Source organism: Anomaloglossus baeobatrachus, chromosome 3 (genome assembly GCF_048569485.1).
Source record: "Anomaloglossus baeobatrachus isolate aAnoBae1 chromosome 3, aAnoBae1.hap1, whole genome shotgun sequence".
Taxonomy (NCBI): domain Eukaryota; kingdom Metazoa; phylum Chordata; class Amphibia; order Anura; family Aromobatidae; genus Anomaloglossus; species Anomaloglossus baeobatrachus.
Genome location: NC_134355.1, coordinates 144,302,932 through 144,327,552, shown reverse-complemented (window position 1 = coordinate 144,327,552; position 24,621 = coordinate 144,302,932). Strand labels below are relative to the sequence as shown.

The 24,621-nt window shown below is 46.5% G+C and overlaps 1 protein-coding gene across 3 annotated transcripts in view; it reads left to right on the top strand.

Moving 5' to 3' along the window:
* The first annotated feature begins 3,067 nt into the window (after nucleotides 1-3,067).
* The window catches only part of LTBP1 (latent transforming growth factor beta binding protein 1), a 528,942-nt gene continuing 507,388 nt past the window's right edge, over nucleotides 3,068-24,621 (top strand). Inside the window, exon 1 of one of the 3 annotated variants that reach the window (XM_075339498.1) lies at nucleotides 3,068-3,732. In XM_075339498.1, coding sequence (XP_075195613.1) covers nucleotides 3,377-3,732 — 356 coding nt within the window. In that variant the 5' untranslated portion in view covers nucleotides 3,068-3,376. The remainder of the gene's footprint in view (nucleotides 3,733-24,621) is intronic. The other 2 variants (XM_075339499.1, XM_075339500.1) reach the window with 2 other exon arrangements.

Below are 24,621 nucleotides of genomic sequence, written 5' to 3'. Positions count from 1 at the left end.
ATGTCCAGTGTAATACTGTGTGATATCCAGGGTAATACTGTGTGATATCCAGTGTAATTTAGTGTAATACTGTGTGATATTCAGTGTAGTACTGTGTGATATCCAGTGTAATTTAATGTGATATCCAGTGTAATTTAGTGTGATATCCAGTGTAATTTAGTGTGCTTTCCAGTGTACTACAGTTTGATGTACAGTGTAATTTAGTGTGCTATCCAGTGTAATACAGTGTGATATCCAGTGTAATTTAGTGTGATATCCAGTGTAATACTGTGTGATATCCAGTGTAATTTAGTGTGATGTCCAGTGTAATACTGTGTGATATCCAGTGTAGTACTGTGTGATATCCAGTGTAATTTAATGTGATATCCAGGGTAATACAGTGTGATAGCCAGTGTAATTTAGTGTGATATCCAATGTAATACTGTGTGATATCCAGTGTAATTTAGTGTGATGTCCAGTGTAATACTGTGTGATATCCAGTGTAGTACTGTGTGATATCCAGTGTAATTTAATGTGATATCCAGGGTAATACAGTGTGATATCCAGTGTAATTTAGTGTGATGTCCAGTGTAATACTGTGTGATATCCAGTGTAGTACTGTGTGATATCCAGTGTAATTTAATGTGATATCCAGTGTAATTTAGTGTGATATCCAGTGTAATTTAGTGTGTTATCCAGTGTAATACAATGTGATATCCAGTGTAATTTAGTGTGCTATCCAGTGTAATACAGTGTGATATCCAGTGTAATTTAGTGTGATATCCAGGGTAATACAGTGTGATATCCAGTGTAATACTGTGTGATATCCAGGCTAATACAGTGTGATATCCAGTGTAATACTGTGTGATATCCAGTGTAATACTGTGTGATATCCAGGGTAATACAGTGTGATATCCAGTGTAATACTGTGCGATATCCAGGGTAATACTGTGTGATATCCAGTGTAATACTGTGTGATTTCCAGTGTAGTACTGTGTGATATCCAGTGTAATTTAGCGTGATATCCAGGGTAATACAGTGTGATATCCAGGGTAATACTGTGTGATATCCAGTGTAATACTGTGTGATTTCCAGTGTAGTACTGTGTGATATCCAGTGTAATTTAGTGTGATATCCAGTGTAATACTGTGTGATATCCAGGGTAATACAGTGTGATATCCAGTGTTGTACTGTGTGATATCCAGTGTAATACTGTGTGATATCCAGTGTAATACTGTGTGATATCCAGTGTAATAATGTGTGATATCCAGTGTAATACTGTGTGATATCCAGTGTAATAATGTGTGATATTCAGTGTAATACTGTGTGATATCCAGTGTAGTACTGTGTGATATCCAGTGTAATACTGTGTGATATCCAGTGTAATACTGTGTGATATCCAGTGTAATAATGTGTGATATCCAGTGTAATACTGTGTGATATCCAGTGTAATAATGTGTGATATCCAGTGTAATAATGTGTGATATCCAGTGTAATAATGTGTGATATCCAGTGTAATACTGTGTGATATCCAGTGTAATTTAGTGTGATATCCAGTGTAATACTGTGTGATATCCAGTGTAATACTGTGTGATATCCAGTGTAATAATGTGTGATATCCAGTGAAATAATGTGTGATATCCAGTGTAATAATGTGTGATATCCAGTGTAATAATGTGTGATATCCAGTGTAATAATGTGTGATATCCAGTGTAATACTGTGTGATATCCTGTGTAATACTGTGTGATATCCAGTGTAATAATGTGTGATATCCAGTGTAATACTGTGTGATATCCTGTGTAATACTGTGTGATATCCAGTGTAATAATGTGTGATATCCAGTGTAATTTAGTGTGATATCCAGTGTATTACTGTGTGATATCCAGTGTAATAATGTGTGATATCCAGTGTAATACTGTGTGATATCCAGTGTAATAATGTGTGATATCCAGTGTAATACTGTGTGATATCCAGTGTAATAATGTGTGATATCCAGTGTAATAATGTGTGATATCCAGTGTAATAATGTGTGATATCCAGTGTAATAATGTGTGATATCCAGTGTAATACTGTGTGATATCCAGTGTAATACTGTGTGATATCCAGTGTAATAATGTGTGATATCCAGTGTAATAATGTGTGATATCCAGTGTAATAATGTGTGATATCCAGTGTAATACTGTGTGATATCCAGTGTAATACTGTGTGATATCCAGTGTAATAATGTGTGATATCCAGTGTAATACTGTGTGATATCCAGTGTAATACTGTGTGATATCCAGTGTAATAATGTGTGATATCCAGTGTAATAATGTGTGATATCCAGTGTAATACTGTGTGATATCCAGTGTAATAATGTGTGATATCCAGTGTAATACTGTGTGATATCCAGTGTAATAATGTGTGATATCCAGTGTAATAATGTGTGATATCCAGTGTAATAATGTGTGATATCCAGTGTAATAATGTGTGATATCCAGTGTAATACTGTGTGATATCCAGTGTAATACTGTGTGATATCCAGTGTAATACTGTGTGATATCCAGTGTAATAATGTGTGATATCCAGTGTAATAATGTGTGATATCCAGTGTAATAATGTGTGATATCCAGTGTAATACTGTGTGATATCCAGTGTAATACTGTGTGATATCCAGTGTAATAATGTGTGATATCCAGTGTAATACTGTGTGATATCCAGTGTAATACTGTGTGATATCCAGTGTAATACTGTGTGATATCCAGTGTAATACTGTGTGATATCCAGTGTAATACTGTGTGATATCCAGTGTAATACTGTGTGATATCCAGTGTAATACTGTGTGATATCCAGTGTAATACTGTGTGATATCCAGTGTAATACTGTGTGATATCCAGTGTAATAATGTGTGATATCCAGTGTAATACTGTGTGATATCCAGTGTAATACTGTGTGATATCCAGTGTAATAATGTGTGATATCCAGTGTAATACTGTGTGATATCCAGCGCAGTACGTCCACTGCCCGGTCCCTGCTGTCAGCAGTGGCAGCCCACACAGCAGTGAAGCCGCACTCATGTGGACAGGCACTGGCAGCTCCTTCTAGAAGCCCCTGATCTGCCCCCTTCACTCCTCCTCCTACTTTCCCCGTCTCCTGTGTCCCTCGTCCTGGAGCAGATAGACCCCCTTAGCCCTTCTCTCCCTCCACTTCCAGTCATGCCTGTTGGCTCCACACATCTGCGCTGCTCCTGCTGAAGTTTTCCTGGGACAAGAGGAGTTTCTTTACTTGCTGAAGAGCAGGAGCAGCAGCGGAGGAGAAGGAGGCGGCGGCGCACAGCAGAGCACAGGGGAGGAAGGCACGAGCAGCCGGCTGCGGCTCACCTATACTGTGGCGCTGTGTGACTGCTCATCCGCATACATGGCTCAGTACAACAGGTGGGGAGTTGTACTGTGCGCTCTGCTCTCAGCATCTACTGTGCTGGCCAATATAGAGCGAGTCAGGAGGATCACTTATGTGCTGCACCCAGGACCCCCGGGCATCTACCACCAGCAACCTGTGCCCATGGGCAAGAGCAACATTGTAGTGAGCAGCAGCAGTGCCCAGGAGCGGAGCCGCAGGGTGAGCAGAGTCTCCAACCCAACTGTGGTGCAGAGACCGCTCACTGCAGAGAAGGCGGCGGCTGTCAGCACCCGGAGCAGCCAGTCCTCCCGGAGCGGTGCGCAGCCGGACGGAGCGAGGAGTCCCGGGCTACAGCACAAGCTGCACATGCAGGGGTGAGACTACGCTACTGATACTATGTGTATGTGTGGGGAAGGGGGGGACACTACCAGTACCATCACTGCTACTACTACTATGTGTGGGGCTGGGGGGGGAGACACTACTGTCACCATCACTGCTACTACTACTATGTGTGGGGCTGGGGGAGGCAGACACTACTGTCACCATCACTGCTTCTAATACTATGTGTGGGGCTGGGGGGGGAGACACTACTGACACCATCACTGCTACTACTACTATGTGTGGGGCTGGGGGAGGCAGACACTACTGTCACCATCACTGCTACTACTACTATGTGTGGGGCTGGGGGAGGCAGACACTACTGTCACCATCACTGCTACTACTACTATGTGTGGGGCTGGGGGAGGCAGACACTACTGTCACCATCACTGCTACTACTACTATGTGTGGGGCTGGGGGAGGCAGACACTACTGTCACCATCACTGCTACTACTACTATGTGTGGGGCTGGGGGAGGCAGACACTACTGTCACCATCACTGCTACTAACACTATGTGTGGGACTGGGGGGGGAGACACTACTGTCACCATCACTGCTACTAACACTATGTGTGGGACTGGGGGGGGAGACACTACTGTCACCATCACTGCTACTACTACTATGTGTGGGGAAGGGGGGGAGACACTACTGACACCATCACTGCTACTACTAATATGTGTGGGGCTGGGGGGAGACACTACTGACACCATCACTGCTTCTAATACTATGTGTGGGGAAGGGGGGGAGACACTACTGTCACCATCACTGCTACTACTACTATGTGTGGGGCTGGGGGGAGACACTACTGACACCATCACTGCTACTACTACTATGTGTGGGGAAGGGGGGGAGACACTACTGTCACCATCACTGCTACTACTAATATGTGTGAGGCTGGGGGGAGACACTACTGTCACCATCACTGCTTCTAATACTATGTGTGGGGAAGGGGGGGAGAAACTACTGTCACCATCACTGCTACTACTAATATGTGTGGGGCTGGGGGGAGACACTACTGACACCATCACTGCTTCTAATACTATCTGTGGGGAAGGGGGGGGGGCACTACCAGTACCATCACTGCTACTACTAATATGTGTGGGGCTGGGGGGAGACACTACTGTCACCATCACTGCTTCTAATACTTTATGTTGGGTTGGGGGAGACAGTACTGACACTATCACTGCTTCTAATACTATGTGTGGGGATGAGGGGAGACACTACTGTCACCATCACTGCTTCTAATACTATGTGTGGGGATGAGGGGAGACACTACTGTCACCATCACTGCTTCTAATACTATGTGTGGAGCTGGGGGGAGACACTACTGTCACCATCACTGCTTCTAATACTGTGTGTGAGGCTGGGGGGGAGACACTACTGTCGTCGCCATTACCACTTCTAATACTATGTGTGGAGCTGGCGGGAGACACTACTGTTACCATCACTGCTTCTAATACTATGTGTGGGGCTGGGGGGGAGACACTACAAGTACCATTACTGCTACTATGTGTGGGGCTGGGGGAGACATGGAGATACTACTGTCACCATCACTGCTTCTAATACTATGTGTGGAGCTGGGGGACACACTACTGCCACCTTCACTGATACCAATACTATGTGTGGGGCAGGGGGGAGATACTACGGTCACTATCACTGCTTCTAATATAATATGTGGGGCAGCGGAAAGACACTATGGCCATAATCACTGCTACTAATACTATGTGTGGGGCAGGGGGGAGACACTACAGCTAACATCTGCACCTAATGTGTAGGGCTGGAGGGAGGCACTACTGCCACCATCACAGCTACTATTACTATGTGTGGGGCTGGGGGAGACACTACCAGTACCATCACTGCTACTAATACCTTGTAGGGGTATACACTATGGCCGCCATCATTGCTACTAATACTATGTGTAGGGAGGGCTGAGAAATTACGGCCACCATCACTGTTACTAATACTATGTATAGGGCTGGAGTGAGACACTACGGCTACCATCACTTCTACTAATACAATACTATGTGTGAGGCTATGGGGAAACACTAACATCACTGACACTGCTACTAATACTATGTGGGGGGAAGCGGGGAGACACTACAGGTACCCTCACTGCTACTAATACTATTTATAGGGCAGGTGGGATGCACTACTGCCACCATCACTGTTAATACTATGTGTAGGGCAGGGGAGAGACACTACCGCCACCAACTCTGCTACTAATACTATGTGTGGGGCTGGGGGGAGACAGTACCTCTACCAATGCTATCACTGCTACTATAACTAATACCACGTGTAGGGCAGGGATGAGACACTGCTGCTATCACTTTTGTTATCACTGCTACTACTGCTACTAATACTATGTGTAGGGCATGGGTTATACACTACCACTACGACTGATGTTATCATTGCTACTATGGTATTACTACTTCTAATACTACTATGTATTATGCAGGGGTGATACACAACCAATACTATTACTACCACTATTATGTATAGGGAAGGGCTGAGACACCACTGACACCATTACACTACTGCTATGTATTTGTCCGAGGTGAGACACCACTGCTATCCCTACTACAGTATTACGCTATATGCACACGCTGCACTTTTTGTTGCGTTTTTGTTACTTTTTTTGGTGCAGTTTTGTTGACAGAACTTTCTCACTTTTGACTTTCCAGCAAAGTCTATGAGAAGATTTGGTGTGCGCACGTTGCCGTTTATTTGTCAGCAGTTTTTTAACAAAATTTTGTGTCAAAGAAGAAGAAGCATGTTCATTCTATGTCTCTCTGTCTCAGTCTCTCTCTTGCCTTCTTTCTCTCTCCAAGCGCTCCATAGTCACGGATCACTGGGGCAGCTGTCACACTGCTTCCGCGGCAGCTCTTTGTTCTTCTCGAGCCGGCCGCTCATTAGGCTCATACATATTCACTGCTTCCCCCACTCACCGGCATCTGTGATTGTTTGCAGTCAGCCATGCCCCCACACTGAGTGACAGCTGTCTGACTGCAACCAATCACAGACGCCGGTGGGCGGATCTATATCGTACAGTAAAATAAATAACTCGTTTAAAAAAAAAACAAAAAAACGCTTGCGGTTCCCCACAATTTTGATTCCCAGCCAAGATAAAGCCCCACAGCTGGTATTCTCAGACTGGGGAGGCCTATGGTTATTAGGCTCTCCCCAGCCTAAAAATATCAGACAGCAGCCGCCCGGAATTGCCACATCCATTAGATGTGACAGTCCTGACACTTTACCCAGCTCTTCCAGATTGCCCTGGTGCGTTGGCAATCGGGGTAATGAGGGAGTTAGTGGCAACTCACAGCAGGCACTAAGTCCTAGATTCGTCATGGCAGGCGTCTATGAGACAACGCCATCATTGATCTGTAAGTGAAAGTAAATAAACACAAACACCCCAAAAATCCTTTATTTGAAATAAAAGACAAAAACCACCCTCTTTCACCACTTTATTAACCCCAATAACACCCCTGCAGGTCTAACGTAATCCAAAAGAGGTCTCACGGCGCCTCCAGCTCTGCTACATCTGACGCTCACAGCAAGTGCCATAGAGCATAACTGCCCACTGTGATCTCCACTCAGCAACTGAAGTGAGACGCGCGATCAGCGGTGACATCACTCAGGGGATTTGCGATCACAGCTAGAGTCCTCCATCTGTGACTGCAAATCAGGTTGCGACTGAACTGAAGTGAGCCACTGGTGGAGGACTCACCTCAGTGATGTCACCACTGATCACACGGCTCACTTCAGTCGCGGCCTGAACCTGCCAGTGGTGAACCCTTGACGTCACAGCCGCGACACACACTGTACTGTGGGGCCCGCAGCTGTGACGTCAGGGGTTCACCCGAGTTCATTCTGATTGTGCAGCTCTGTCTGTACTCACAGCTGGCAGTCATGCTCTATGATGCTCGCTGTGACATGACTGATGGACTAGTGAATTGCGCTCCTGGTAACCTAATAAATAAGACACCACACACTGCGTGACATGGATTAAAATTTTGGCCACAGCAGCCCTTTATTTTTATAAGAAAAAACATCAACAAGAAAAAACAAGATTATCGGCCCAGAGATGTGGTTGTTATAAATCCCAGCCCCATATCCCCCTCCGCCGTGTACACCTAGCTCAAGGGGGAATCTGGGTATACCCCTTGATCATTTTCCTTGTGTCCGCTGAGCTCCTCCCCAGGGACCCATCTATTCCACTGTCCACTGAGCTCCTCCCCAGGGACCCATATTCCACTGTCCGCTGAGCTCTGGCCCAGGGACCCCATTAAAAACATAATTCTCCAACCAACAAAGAGGGGGTTTAAACAACCACATCCCGCCGCCAAATGCTGCTGTAACATACAATATTAAAATGTTAATACAATATTAATATGTTGATATGACATTGACAATTTGGATACATTACTGATAACAATTGATACAATACTAATAATGTTGATAAAATACCGATGATGTTGAATACCAAAACATTGTTAGAACATTGACAGTGTTGCAAAGTCCTGATATTGATACATTTCCCTTTATTATAGGGAGGGTGGGTGGGACAACTGCTGGTTCAGTCTTTGAGTCCAGGACAAAGGAATGACACCTTAACATGGGACCTATTTCTTATATGGCCCCTGCCCCCATCTCTCCTCCTGCTCGCTGACCACCACCACATTCCTTAGGTAAAACCCCATCCCTTACTCCTTAACCCTTTCCTGGATCTATCACTTCCTCAGTCATGTACGTTACGGCTATCTGCCTTCACTCTGCTGGACAGGGATGTAGCAGAGCTGAATCGCCGTGTGGATTACTTCTGACCTGCATTGGTGTTTGGGGATTAATAAAGTGGTGAAAGAAGGGACTTTTTGTATTTGAGTCCAAATAAAGGATTTTCCCTTATAGATTAGTGATGGTCGCGGGGTCTCACAGATGACTGCCACCACTAATCTAGGACTTAATTAATTCCTTATTACCCTGATTTTCACCACATTACGGCAACGGGAAGAGCCGGGTCCAGTGCCAGAATTGGCGCATCTTATGGATGTGCCACTTCTGGGGCAGCTGTGGGCTGATATTGCTAGTCTGTAAAGGACCAAATAACAATAGCCCTTCCCACCTTAATAATATCAGCCACCAGTTGTCTGCTGTAACTTGGCTGGTAGAAAAATGGTGGGACCCCAACGTCTTTTTTTTTTTTTTTAAATAAATCAAATCATTTTTTCAAAAAAAGTGTGGGATCCCCTCTATTTTTCATAACCAGCCAAAGTACAGCAGACAGCTGAGGGTTACAGCTTGCAGCTGCTGCTGTTCCTGTGCTGGATATGAAAAATGGGGGGACCCCACATCATTTTTTTTACCCCACAAAAATTTAAAACATCCATATATTCAAGCTATCTATCAATTATCCTATCCTACAATCCTATAATATTTTGTTTCTTCTTTAAAGCACGCATTAACAAAATCACGGCAAAAACGTGGTAAAATCGTGGCAAAAATGCACCATCATTACAAGCGTTTTTTGACACTTCCAGGCTCTCTGTGACAAGGTGCAGTTTTTGTTGCAGTTTGTGTGCAGAAAAAACTGCAGTGTGCGCATATAGCCTTATTACTACAAGTTAGGCTATGTTCACATCTTGCGTTTTTTCAGCATTTTTTTAAGCAAATTAAAAACTACTTATTACAGTACCAGCAAAAGATATGAGACTTTAGAAATCTCATGCACACAATTTTTATTTATTTTTTCCTGATTGAATTGGAACACTGTTGCATTTTTTAAATCTACAGCATGTGAATATTTTCAGCGTTTTTAGGCTTTGTGCGCACTAGAAAAGTGATTTTTCTCAAGAAAATTTCTCGAGAAACTTCTGGGAGTTGAAGATTACCGCACCTGCGGTAAAAAAACTCACCAAAACCGCGGGACAAACGCATGCGGTTTTGCCGCGTTTTTGGTGCGTTTTTGCCGCGTTTTTTCCGCAGGTTGGTCCCTGCGGTTTTTTATGCTGTAACTGCAATAATATATAAATGGATAGATAGATAGATAATAGATTAGATAGATAATGGATAGATAGATAAATGGATAGATAGATAGATAATGAATAGATAGATAAATGGATAGATAGATAAATAGATAGATAGATAATAGATAGATAGATAGATAATGAATAGATAGATAATGGATAGATAGATAGATAGATAAATGGATAGATAGACAGATAAATAGACAATGGGTAGATAGATAGATAAATGGATAGATAGATAAAGGATAGATAGATAAATGGATAGATAGATAAATGGATAGATAGATAATAGATAGATAGATAATGGATAGATAGATTAATGGATAGATAGATAGATAGATAATGGATGGATGGATTACAGCTTTTATTTGTGATGTATGTGATCCCCCCCCCACAGTATTTGTGATAGAGCAGTGACACTGTGGGACCTCGGATCTGAGGTCTCACAGGGTCACTGCCGACCGGTGACGTCACGCTATTACCGCTGACGAGGTTGTGTGAGGACACACAAGTTCTTGCGAGCGGTATTCTGATCAGCGTGGGAAATGTCCTGGAGTTACCCGTGCAGCCTCGTACAGGGAGCTGCATTGAGCACTCTGTCTCAGACGTCGCTGGATGCAAGCGTCGCCGGACCTCCTGTTTTGGACTACGTCGGACCTGGATGTTTGGGGGAGTTAATAAAGGGGTGAAAGAGGGGGCTGTGTTTTATTTGAAATAAAGGCTTTTCGGTTTGTGTGTTTATTTACTATCACTGACAGATTAGTGATGGCGTGTCATAGATGCTGCCATTACTAATTGTGGACTTAGCGGCAGCTGTGGGCTACTGTTAACTCATTCATTACCCCATTGCCACCGCATCACAGCAATCGGGAAGGGTTGGTGACATGCCAGGACTGTCGCATTTGATGGATGCGACAGTCTCGGGGCAGCGCTTGCTGATATTCTTGGTTGTAGGAGGAGGGGAGCAATAACCATAGCTCTCGCCCTCCCCTGCCTGTGAATACCAGCCTCCCACTGTGTGTTTACCTTGGTCGGGCGGTAAAAATATAGCGTAGCTCACGCTTTTTTTTTTTTAGATGTAGATTATGTGTCAGTATATTATATATGTATGTATCTGTGGGTGCAAAACGCAGGGTAGTGATGAACATTACCGCAGGTAAACCGCGGCTATACCGAGGGTATACCGCACATCATTTGCTACCTGCGGTATACCCGCGGTATTCCGCGATTACATTACAGTGAATGGAGTGAAATACCACAGGTACCTGCGGAAAAGAAGTGACATGCACATTTTCTCAAGAAATTTTCTCAAGAAATTCTGCAGAAAGAATGTTCTTGAGAAAAAAAATGCATTGTGCGCACAGCTATTTTTTTTTCCCCATAGCTTTTGCTGGGAAATGTCTGCAGAAAGGCTACAACCATTTCTCAAGAAATTTCTGCAGCAAAACCGCAGGTAAAAACGCAGTGTGCATACAGGGCCTTACTGCGTTTTTTTCATCCAGAGAAAGCATTGAGAGTGTATAAAATACTGCAAAAAATACAACAGCATTTTTTGCTGCATGTTTGCAGCTTTTTCAAGTGTTTTTGGTGAATAAAACATTTTTTATTAATCATATACTGGAAACAAAACATATACAGTGTGTACTTCCCTCTCAAAAAAATGCTGCAAAAAAGTCAAAAACACGGTAAAAAATGCCTAGAAAAATGTTAAAAATTAACCTTTTAAATGTAGCGTTTTTACTGCCAAGAGAGCAAGTTTGGCTGAGGAAAAAAAAATGTAGCAAAAATGTTACGTATGAACATAGCCCAATACTACAACTAGGTACAGAGCATTTGTGGGATACTACTGCTATGACTACTATTATCCTTGATAAAACTACTACTACTACTAAGGCCTCTGCCACACTCACGTGAATTTCACGCACGTGCCGAGAGACACGTATTTTCCCTGCGTGTTGTGTGCAGGTAAGTACGTGTCTCTGGTACGTGCGTGACACGTGTGTTCTACGTGTGCTATCCGCGATAGCACACGTAGAATCAGTAATTATCATACTCACCTGGTCCTTCCTGATGTCCGCGCTGCTGTCCGTGGTGCTGATCCTCAGGCTCCAGCCCTCCCGTCTCCCCGCTGCTGCTGCTGCCAGGCTGTGAAGTGAATATTCAATGAGAATAATGAGCGGCGGTCGGCAGCAAGAGGCAGCAGCGGCAGAGACAGGAGGGCTGGAGAAGGTGAGTTAATGTTTTTTTTTTTTTTAACTGACATGTGTGTTTTCTCCGGCGCGTGTCACACGGGACCGCATCCACACTACACCCGTGTGGTGCGGGTGCGGGCCGTGTGACACCCGTGCTGCCGGCGAAAAACCGGACATGTCAGCGCTTTGAAAATCGCACACACGTACAAACGCACACGGACACACGTTCCGTGTGGTTTTACGTGTGTGTGCCTGCTACAATAGGGTAGCATTGGTTAAAGTGTCTCCGTGCCGCCGGTACGTGTAAAAAATGACAAACACGTGCCGGAGGCACGGATGTGTGGCACAGGCCTAACATAGAGTAAGGGCCATACACTACTGTTATTACTATTAGTAACACTACTACTAGATAAAGAAACTATTATAATTATTATTACTACCCACACTACAATGCATATGGTGGAGACACTACCACTAGCACTACTATTATTACTACTAGTGCTACTCCTGGTGAGATACTGCTAGTTATGACAGTCACTGTTCATCGAGTAGAGTCGTACATACTACTAGTACTCTTTATTGTACTCTCTTTGGGGCATTCACTTTCTTTGAGGAACAGATTCTACTGTCTATAGGGCAGAGTGTGAAATGCTACTATAGTTGTATGCAGTAGTTTGGGACATGGCTACTGTCTGCGGGCATTATTATTCTTTTTTGGTAGAAGGTGACATGCTACTTTTGTCTTTGAGGCACGGGATGTGATAGCACTTTTTATGAGTAGTGTGAGAGCCACTTCTGCTTTCTATGTGGTACATTCAGAAATGAATACGGTCTGTGGGACAGAGCATGATGCACGACTACTCTCTGTGAGGAAGAGCGTAACACACGACTACTCAATGTAGGGAAGAACGTAACACACAACTACTCTGTGGGGAACAGTGTAACATGACTACTCTCTGTGGGGCACAGCGTAACACACGACTACTCTGTGGGGCAGAGCGTAATACACGACTACTCAATGTAGGGAAGAGCGTAACACACAACTACTCTGTGGGGAACAGTGTAACATGACTACTCTGTGGGGCACAGCGTAACACACAACTACTCTCTGTAGGGCAGAGCGTAACACACGACTACTCTGTGGGGCAGAGCGTAATACACTACTACTCTCTGTGGGGAACAGTGTAACACACAACTACTCTGTGGGGAACAGCGTAACACATGACTACTCTCTGTGGGGCAGAGCGTAACACATAACTACTCTCTGTAGGGCAGAGCGTAACACACGACTACTCTGTGGGGCAGAGCGTAATACACTACTACTCTCTGTGGGGAACAGTGTAACACACAACTACTCTGTGGGGAACAGCGTAACACATGACTACTCTCTGTGGGGCACAGCGTAACACATAACTACTCTCTGTGGGGCACAGCGTAACACATAACTACTCTCTGTGGGGCAGAGCGTAATACACTACTACTCTCTGTGGGGAACAGTGTAACACACAACTACTCTGTGGGGAACAGCGTAACACATGACTACTCTCTGTGGGGCAGAGCGTAATACACTACTACTCTCTGTGGGGAACAGTGTAACACACAACTACTCTGTGGGGAACAGTGTAACATGACTACTCTGTGGGGCACAGCGTAACACACAACTACTCTCTGTAGGGCAGAGCGTAACACACGACTACTCTGTGGGGCAGAGCGTAATACACTACTACTCTCTGTGGGGAACAGTGTAACACACAACTACTCTGTGGGGAACAGCGTAACACATGACTACTCTCTGTGGGGCAGAGCGTAACACATAACTACTCTCTGTAGGGCAGAGCGTAACACACGACTACTCTGTGGGGCAGAGCGTAATACACTACTACTCTCTGTGGGGAACAGTGTAACACACAACTACTCTGTGGGGAACAGCGTAACACATGACTACTCTCTGTGGGGCACAGCGTAACACATAACTACTCTCTGTGGGGCACAGCGTAACACATAACTACTCTCTGTGGGGCAGAGCGTAATACACTACTACTCTCTGTGGGGAACAGTGTAACACACAACTACTCTGTGGGGAACAGCGTAACACATGACTACTCTCTGTGGGGCAGAGCGTAATACACTACTACTCTCTGTGGGGAACAGTGTAACACACAACTACTCTGTGGGGAACAGCGTAACACACTACTACTCTCTGTGGGGCACAGCGTAACACATGACTACTCTCTGTGGGGCAGAGCGTAATACACTACTACTCTCTGTGGGGAACAGTGTAACACACAACTACTCTGTGGGGAACAGCGTAACACATGACTACTCTCTGTGGGGCACAGCGTAACACATAACTACACTCTGTGGGGCAGAGCGTAATGCACTACTACTCTCTGTGGGGAACAGTGTAACACACAACTACTCTATGGGGAACAGCGTAACACATGACTACTCTCTGTGGGGCACAGCGTAACACATGACTACTCTCTGTAGGGCAGAGCGTAACACACGACTACTCTCTGTGGGGCAGAGCGTAATACACTACTACTCTCTATGGGGAACACTGTAACACACAACTACTCTGTGGGGAACAGTGTAACACGACTACTCTCTGTGGGACAGAGCATGATGCACGACTACTCTGTGTGAGGAAGAGTGTAACACACGACTACTCTATGGGGAACAGTGTAACACGACCACTTTCTGTGGGGCAGAGCGTAACACACAACTACTCTGTGGGGCAGAGCGTAATACACTACTACTCTCTGTGGGGAACAGTGTAACACACTACTATGTGGGGCAGAGCGCAACACACAACTACTCTGGGGAACAGTGTAACATACTACTACTCTCTGTGGAGAACAGTGTAACACACTACTACTCTGTGGGGAACAGCGTAACAAACTACTACTCTCTGTGGAGAACAGTGTAACACACTACTACTCTGTGGGGAACAGTGTAATACACTACTACTCTCTGTGGAGAACAGCATAACACACTACTACTCTGTGGGGAACAGCGTAACAAAGTACTACTCTCTGTGGAGAACAGTGTAACACACTACTACTCTGTGGGGAACAGTGTAATACACTACTACTCTCTGTGGAGAACAGCATAACACACTACTACTCTGTGGGGAACAGCGTAACAAACTACTACTCTCTGTGGAGAACAGTGTAACACACTACTACTCTGTGTGGATCAGAGCGTAACGCACGACTATTCTGTGGGGCAGAGCGTAACACACGACTGCTCTGTGGGGCAGAGCGTAATACACGACTACTCTGTGGGGCAGAGCGTAACACACAACTACTCTCTCTGGGGCACGACTACTTGCTGTGGGGCAGAGAGTTACACACGACTATCTGTGGGGCAGAGAGTTACACACTACTCTCTGTAGGACAGAGCATGATGCACGACTTCTCTCTCTGGGACAGAGGGTAGCACACAATTACTCTCTGTTGGGGAGAGCGTAACACACGACTACTCTGTCTTATTGGGTCACAGCATGAGGCATGGCTAGTGTGTGAAACAGAGGGTCAAACCATAGCACTCTTTTTGGTTCCTCGAGTCACTCTTTAGTAGTATGTGTGCAGAGGATGTTCTACCTGTGATCATATCGGGCTGGGGGTGGGTAGTAGGAGCTAGAGACATTCTTAGACGTCTTGGTTATAGCCCAGGGATACAGAGATTACAGTAGTGGAAAGTACAGAACAGAGGCAGGTGCTGAGCAGATCGCACTCTTACTCGCAGTCTGCCGGGTGATTTATGAATGGGGATTCTGCTTTTAAGCTGAGTGATAGGACAGCCACTGTATATAAGGAGGTACAGTATAAAAAGGGAATAGCAAAAGGTTTAAGTCGGACGCTTGTTTAGATTTGTTGCTATATGGATCATGCATATAAGGTGATAATTATCACATGTATTTATTTAAATTTTTACAAGGTAGGATAGGTGTGTTTCGTGTACCTGAGTATAATTGAAGAAAATGGGGGATGCGAGCATTTTTTTGGAAAAATGCTTGCATTCCCCATTAACTTCCTTTGACTCAGGTACTTGAGTCACACTCATCCGATAATCAACTGCTTGTTACAAGTACCGAGCACGCAAGCATAGTAGTGTTCGCTCATCACTAGTCATTTCGAGCACCCGAGCATGATAGTGTTCGCTCATCACTAGTCATTTCGAGCACCCGAGCTTGGTCGTGTTCGCTCATCACTAGTCGTTCCGAGCAGCTGAGCATGGTAGTGTTCGCTCATCACTAGTCGTTCCGAGCACCTGAGCATGGTAGTACTCAATAGTCACTAGTCGTTCCGAGCATCTGAGCATGGTAGTACTCAATAGTCACTAGTCGTTCCGAGCACCTGGGCATGGTAGTGCTCGCTCATGATTAATTATGAGCTTTAACCCCTTCAGCCCCCAGCCTGTTTTCACCTTAAAGACCCGGCCATTTTTTGCAATTCTGACCAGTGTCACTTTGACAGGTTATAACTATGGAACACTTCAACGGATCCTGGCGATTCTGAGATTGTTTTTTCGTGACATATTGTACTTCATGTCAGTGGTAAATTTAGGCCGATATGTTTTGCGTTTATTTGTGAAAATTTCGGAAATTTAGCGAAAATTTTGAAAATTTTGCAATTTTCAAAATTTGAAATTTTATGCCCATAAATCTGAGAGATATGTCACACAAAAAAGTTACTAAATAACATTTCCCACATGTCTACTTTACACCAGCGCAATTTTTGAAAAAAAAAAAATTTCCGTTAGGAAGTTAGAAGGGTTCAAAGTTCATCACCAATTTCTCATTTTTCCAACAAAATTTACAAAAAAAAATTGTTTAGGTACCACATCACATTTGGAGTGATTTGAGAAACCTAGGCGACAGAAAATACCCAAAAGTGACCCCATTCTAAAATCTGCACCCCTCACTCTGCTCAAAACCACATCCAAGAAGTTTATTAACCCTTTAGGAGCTTCACAGCAACCAAAGCAATGTAGACGAAAAAATGAAAATTTTACTTTTTTAACACAAAAATGTTACTTTAGCCATAAAAATTAGTATTTTCACAAGGGTATCAGGAAAAATGCATCATAAAATGTATCGTGCATTTTCTCCTGAGTACGCAGATACCCCATATGTGGTGGTAATCAAATGTTTGGGCACACAGCAGGACTCGGAAGGCAAGGAGCGCCATTTGAATTTTTGAGTGCAAAATTAGCTGCACTCATTAGCGGACGCCATGTCGGGTTTGAAGACTCCCCGAGGTGCCTAAACAATGGAGCTCCCCCACAAATGACCCCATTTTGGAAACTAGAGCCCTCAAATATTTTTTCTAGATGTTTGATGTGCACTTTGAACCCCTGGGGGCTTCACAGAAGTTTATAACGTTGAGCCGTGAAAAGAAAAAAATTTTTTTTTACCACAAAACTGTTGCTTCAACCAGGTAGCTTTTTTTATCACAAGGGTATCAGGAAAAAATGCACCATAAAATTTATGGTGCATTTTCTCCTGAGTACGCAGATACCCCATATGTGGTGGAAATCAAATGTTTGGGCGCACGGCAGGACTCGGAAGGCAAGGAGCGCCATTTCACAGCAAAATTGGTTGGAATTATTAGCGGACGCCATGTTTCATTTGGAGACCCCCCTGAAGTGCCTAAACAATGGAGCTCCCCCACAATTGACCCCATTTTGGAAACTAGACCCCTCATGGAATTTATCTAGCTGTTTAGTGAGCACTTTGAACCTCTGGAGGCTTCACAAACGTTTGTAATGTTCAGCCGTGAAAATATTTTATTCTTTTTTTTACCACAAAATTGTTTTTTCAAACAGGTAGCTTTTTTTTCCACAAGGGTATCAGAACAAAAATGCACCATAAAATGTATTGTGCAATTTCTCCTGAGTACGACGATACCTCATATGTGGTGGAAATCAATTGTTTGGGCGTACGGCGGGGCTCAGAAGAGAAGGAGCGCCATTTCACAGTAAAATTGATTGGAATTATTAGCAGACGCCATGTTTCATTTGGAGACCCCCTGAGGTGCCTAAACAATGGAGCTCCCCCACATGTGATCCCATTTTGGAAACTAGACCCCCCCCCATACAAAAAAAATTAGTTTGGCGAAATAAAAAATACAGACATCAGTAAAACAAAAAAAAAAAAGAGCACCTGCCACTAAGACCAGTGCCAAACGTGAGAGCAATGCACGAGTCTCGCATCGCATCATCCACTGCAGTCTGGAAGCGAGCAACTGCGCTGGATAATGCGATGCGAGAGGGCGGGTGGCAGATGAGAAAGGGCGCAGCGGATGGAAGATGGGAAAGGGCGCAGCGGATGGAGGAGCGGCAGAGGATGGGAAAGGGCACAGCGGATGGATGATGGGAAATGGCGCAGCGGATGGATGGGAAATGGCGCAGCGGATGGAGGAGCGGCAGAGGATGGGAAAGGGCGCAGCGGATGGATGATGGGAAATGGCGCAGCGGATGGAGGAGCGGCAGAGGATGGGAAAGGGCGCAGCGGATGGATGATGGGAAATGGCGCAGCGGATGGATGATGGGAAATGGCGCAGCGGATGGATGGGAAATGGCGCAGCGGATGGAGGAGCGGCAGAGGATGGGAAAGGGCGCAGCGGATGGATGATGGGAAATGGCGCAGCGGATGGATGGGAAATGGCGCAGCGGATGGAGGAGCGGCAGAGGATGGGAAAGGGCGCAGCGGATGGATGATGGGAAATGGCGCAGCGGATGGATGATGGGAAATGGCGCAGCGGATGGATGGGAAATGGCGCAGCGGATGGAGGAGCGGCAGAGGATGGGAAAGGGCGCAGCGGATGGATGATGGGAAATGGCGCAGCGGATGGATGGGAAATGGCGCAGCGGATGGAGGAGCGGCAGAGGATGGGAAAGGGCGCAGCGGATGGATGATGGGAAATGGCGCAGCGGATGGATGGGAAATGGCGCAGCGGATGGAGGAGCGGCAGAGGATGGGGGGGGGGTGAGATGGGGATACCTACCTTACAGGATGGATCTAGGCAGCAGGATCACAGCAGACAGAAGAGGCAGCAGATGAAGGAGGCAACAGATCGAGGAGGGTGAGAGGGGGCAGTAGATGGAAAATGGGAGAGAGCAGGCAGCAGATCGGGGAGGGGGGCAGAGTCTGATGCGAGAGAGAGATGGCACATGTAGGGGGAGGGAGGGGGGCTTGCAGCACATGTAGGGGGAGGGAGGGGGGCTTGCAGCACATGTAGGGGGAGGGAGGGGGGCTTGCAGCACATGTAGGGGGAGGGAGGGGGGCTTGCAGCACATGTAGGGGGAGGGAGGGGGGCTTGCAGCACATGTGCTGCAAGCCAGCCACCCTCCCCCCACATGTGCTGCAAGCCAGCCACCCTCCCCCCACATGTGCTGCAAGCCAGCCACCCTCCCCCCACGTGGGGGGAGGGTGGCTTGCAGCACATGGAGGGATAGGTGGTGTGGCGATGGAGAAGGGGCAGCCGATGAAGGAGGCGGCGGCCGCCGCCGATCGGGGGCAGCAGCCGCCGCCGATCGGGGGCAGCAGCGGCTGAAAAAGGTGGGTGCGACGGCGGCGGGGGACAGTGGCGAGCATGGCGGCGGGGACGGCGGTGGATCGGGAGCGGCGGCGGGGACAGCGGTGGAGCGGGAGCATGGCGGCGGAGACAGCGGTGCAGCGGGAGCATGGCGGCGGGGACGGCGGTGGATCGGGAGCGGCGGCGGGGACAGCGGTGGAGCGGGAGCATGGCGGCGGAGACAGCGGTGCAGCGGGAGCATGGCGGCGGGGACGGCGGTGGATCGGGAGCGGCGGCGGGGACGGCGGTGGAGCGGGAGCATGGCGGCGGAGACAGCGGTGCAGCGGGAGCATGGCGGCGGGGACGGCGGTGGATCGGGAGCGGCGGCGGGGACAGCGGTGCAGCGGGAGCATGGCGGCGGAGACAGCGGTGCAGCGGGAGCATGGCGGCGGAGACAGCGGTGCAGCGGGAGCATGGCGGCGGGGACGGCGGTGGATCGGGAGCGGCGGCGGGGACAGCGGTGGATCGGGAGCGGCGGCGGGGACAGCGGTGCAGCGGGAGCATGGCGGCGGAGACAGCGGTGCAGCGGGAGCATGGCGGCGGGGACGGCGGTGGATCGGGAGCATGGCGGCGGGGACGGCGGTGCAGCGGGAGCATGGCGGCGGGGACGGCGGTGCAGCGGGAGCATGGCGGCGGGGACGGCGGTGGATCGGGAGCATGGCGGCGGGGACGGCGGTGCAGCGGGAGCATGGCGGCGGGGACGGCGGTGCAGCGGGAGCATGGCGGCGGGGACGGCGGTGCAGCGGGAGCATGGCGGCGGGGACAGCGGTGAAGCGGCAGCAGCGGCGGGGCGAACGGAGACAGCGGCGGTGAAGCGGGAGCAGCGGCGGGGACAGCGGTGAAGCAGGAGCAGCGGCGGGGCGATCGGGGACAGGGGCGGGCGGCGGGGCGATCGGGGACAGGGGCGGGCGGCGGGGACAACAACTTACCGCTCTCCTCGGCTTCTAGGGACGATCACAGGCCGCAGATCCACATTGATTGGAGAGAGCGGTCACAAGACCGGTCTCTCCAATCAGAGCTGGGGGCGGGTGAAGCATCGATCACCCAGCTCCAGCCAATGGCCAGTGCTACAGCAGCACTGATCAGGGCTGGATTTCAATGTTCCAGCCATTTTCAATGGCTGGAACATTACAGTGGCTGTAATTGGCTGAGCGGCGTTCGTCAGCCAATCACAGCCTCTGTAGGTTCGGGGAGGAGGCACCACCCCTCCTGAGGTCAGGCAGAGGTCCCCTCCTTCCCGAATCTACCGTTTAAGTAAATAAATTTCACTCCCCGGGGCTCCGGGACCGCGATTTCGCCATGACGTACTGAGTACGTCATGGGTCGTTTAGCACCATGTCACCATGTCACCATGACGTACTCAGTACGTCCAAGGTCGTTAAGGGGTTAAACCCTAAGCTGATCATTAGATTTCTGCTGTAGATTTGCAGTGTGATATTTTGTGGATCTATGACATGTAAACGGGGCTAAAGCCTTGATTACTTGTCACAATTCTTGTGTTGAATCAAAGTGGAAATCAGTTCAATAGATGAAGTTTATTTCAAATCCACGCTGAAAACAAAATTGCCATTTGAGCAGCGTAGATTACCTATTGAAATCAGTAGTATGCAGTTTGTGGGCAGATTTCACTTGGACTTCGGTGCAAAATGCACACTACAATCCCAATAAACCATACTCTGTGTAAACATACCCCATTCATCATATTTATGGTAGATCTGTATGAATTACTGTAAATTGTAGCTTGGCATATGGAGTCTATACAATTCTTATTTACCGATCACGTGTTTGCTGCCTCATGGGTCTCCAGGTGGCGCTGTATTGCAGGGATGTGTACTAAAAGTAAACTCCCGTAAGGAGACGTAGCTCCTTAATAATCCATTCAGTACTTCATACAGAATATAACATGACTGTACAAAGAATAATTATTTTAAGTGAAAAAATAAATTAGGTAAAAGAAAAAACCTCAACTTTAATAACAGTTACAGTGGGTACGGAAAGTATTCAGACCCCTTTACATTTTCCACTCTTTGTTTCATTGCAGCCATTTGGTAAATTCAAAAGTTCATTTTTTTCTCATTAATGTACACTCTGCACTATATCTTGACAGAAAAAAAACAGAAATGTAGAATTTTTTGCAAATTTATTAAACAAGAAAAACTGAAATATCACGTGGTCATAGGTATTCAGACCATTTGCTCAGACACTCATATTTAAGTCACAGGCTGTCCATTTCCTTGTGATCCTCCTTGAGATGGTTCTACTCCTTCATTGGAGAAACAAGAAAAACTGAATATTACATGGTCATCACATGGTGGACAACCATTTCCAGGTCTATTCAGAGATGCTCAATTGGGTTAATGTCGGGGCTCTGGCTGGGCCGTCAAGAATGGTCACAGAGTCATTCTGAAGCCACTGCTTTGTTATTTTAGCTGTGTGCTTAGGGTCATTGTCTTGTCGGAAGGTGAACCTTCAGCCAAGCCTGAGGTCCAAAGTACTCTGGCAAGAGGTTTTCTTCCAGGATATCTCTGTACTTGGCCACATTCATCTTTCGTTCAATTGCAACCAGTTGGCTTGTCCATGTAGCTGAAAAACACCCCCATAGCATGATGCTGCCACCACCATGTTTCACTGTTGGGATTATATTGGGGAGGTGATGATCAGTGCCTGGTTTTCTCCACAGATACCACTTAGAATTATCACCAAAAAGTTCTATCTTCATCTCATCAGACCAGAGAATCTTATTTCTCATAGTTTGGAAGTCCTTCATGTGTTTTTTTGCAAACTCCATGCGGGCTTTTATATGTCTAGTACTAAGGAGAGGCTTCCATATAGCCACTCTGCCATAAAGGCCCGACTGTTTGAGGGCTGCAGTGATAGTTGACTTTGTGGAACTTTCTCCCATCTCCCTACTGCATCTCTGGAGCTCAGCTACAGTGATCTTGGGGTTCACCTTCACCTCTCTCACCAAGGCTCTTCTCCCATGAATGCTCAGTTTGGCTGGATGGCCAGGTCTAGGAAAAGTTCTGGTGGTCCTAGACTTCTTCCATTTAAGGATTATAGAGGCCACTGTGCTCTTAGGAACCTTGAGAACTGCAGAAATTATTTTGTAACCTTGGCCAGATCTGTGCCTTGCCACAATTCTGTATCTGATCTCCTTGGGCAGTTCCTTTGACCTAATGATTCTCATTTGGTTTGACATGCACTGTGAGCTGTGAGGTCTTATATAGACAGGTGTGTGCCTTTCTAAATCAAGTCCTATCAGTTTAATTAATCACAGCTGGACTCCAATGAAGGAGTAGAACCATCTCAAGGAGGATCACAAGGAAATGGACAGCATGTGACTTAAATATAAGTGTCTGAGCAAAGGGTCTGAATACTTATGACCATGTGATATTTCAGTTATTCTCGTTTAATAAATTTGCAAAAATGTCTACATTTCTGTTTTTTTCTGTCAAGATGGGATGCAGAGTGTACATTAATGAGAAAAAAATGTTCTTTAATAAAAGTTAATGAAATGGGTTGTCCACTACTTTTATATTGATGATGTATCTTGAAGATATATCATCAATATCATATTAATAGGAGTGCAACACGCTCCTGTTCCCGATGCCAGTGTGGCTGGATGTAATCAGTTGAGTAGCTGCACAGCTCCTCCATCTGTATAGTGGCTAAGGCCAGGTACTGCACATCTGCCCCTGTATCAATGATTAGGAGTGGATCTTCAGTACCCCGCTGAGGGTACTATACAGCTGGCAGAGCAGGTTATGTGCATCACCTAAACTGATCACTTCTGGCTGCCGCTGGCATGGAGAACAACTGATCGCTGGAGGTGTCAGATGTCGCACCACCATCTATCCAAAGGATAGATCATCAGCATAAAAGTAGAGGATAGCCCCTTTAATAAATTATAAAAAAAAACCAAAAAGGCATTAGACTAAGTTCACACACTGCGTTTTTTTGATGCTGCGTTTTTGAGCGTTTTTTGACGCAAAAAACGCTCAGAAACGCACCCGCAGCAAAACGCATGCGTTTTTACCGCGTTTATTCGCTGCGTTTTTGCTCATTGCGGTTTTATGCGTTTTTTTATCATTGAACATTGCCATTAAAGATTGTTGAAAAAAAAAAAGAAAAAAGGTCTGATGTCATTTCCTTCTTCAATATGTTCTTCATTCTCCACTAGTGTATGCAGGAGAGCAGACAGCTGCAGAACTACAAGGCTCAGCATGCTCCATCCAGGACTGTATACTGGAGGGAGAGTCAGGGGGAGCAGACCTACAAGGCTCAGCATACTCCATCCACTAGTGGATGCAGGAGAGCGGACAGCAGCTGCCGAACTACAAGGCTCAGCATCCTCCTTCCAGGACTGTATGCAGAATTTCTTTGCCCCCCAAAAAATGACGTGGGCTTCGCCATAGTTTTGTATGGTACAGCAGGAAGGTACGGGCTGCCCCCAACCCCCAGCTGCCTATTTGTACCCGGCGGGGAACTAAAAATATAGGTAAGCCCTTTTTTTAATTATTTCATGAATTTCATGAAATAATTAAAAAAAAAATGACGTGGGCTTTGCCCAATTTTTGTGTCTAGCCAGGTACAACTAGGCAGCTGGGGATTGGAATCCGCAATGTAGGGTGCCCAAGCTTTCTGGGCACCCCCGCTGCCAATTGCAGTCCGCAGCCACCCCAGAAAATGGTGCTTTCATAGAAGCGCCATCTTCTGGCGCTGTATCCAACTCTTCCAGCTGCCCTGATGCCGGGTGGCTCACTGGGTAATAATGGGGTTAGGGCTAGCTGTATATTATCAACTGGCCCTAAGCCCGAAATTCATAGTGTCACGCCAATATTAGACATGGCCACCATGAATTTCTAGTACAGATAAAAAAAACACAACACACAGAAAAATATTTTTATTAGAAATGAAACAACACAATTAGTGACTCCATCTTTATTGAAATAAAGAACCCCCCTCCACAGTAATCCTGGGTCAAGGGTCCTGCGCCGTCCAATCCGGATCCAATATCATCTGATCGGTTTGCTGGAAGTCAAAGCGATCAGATGATGTGTCAGGTTCAATGGCCTGAATCACATGAC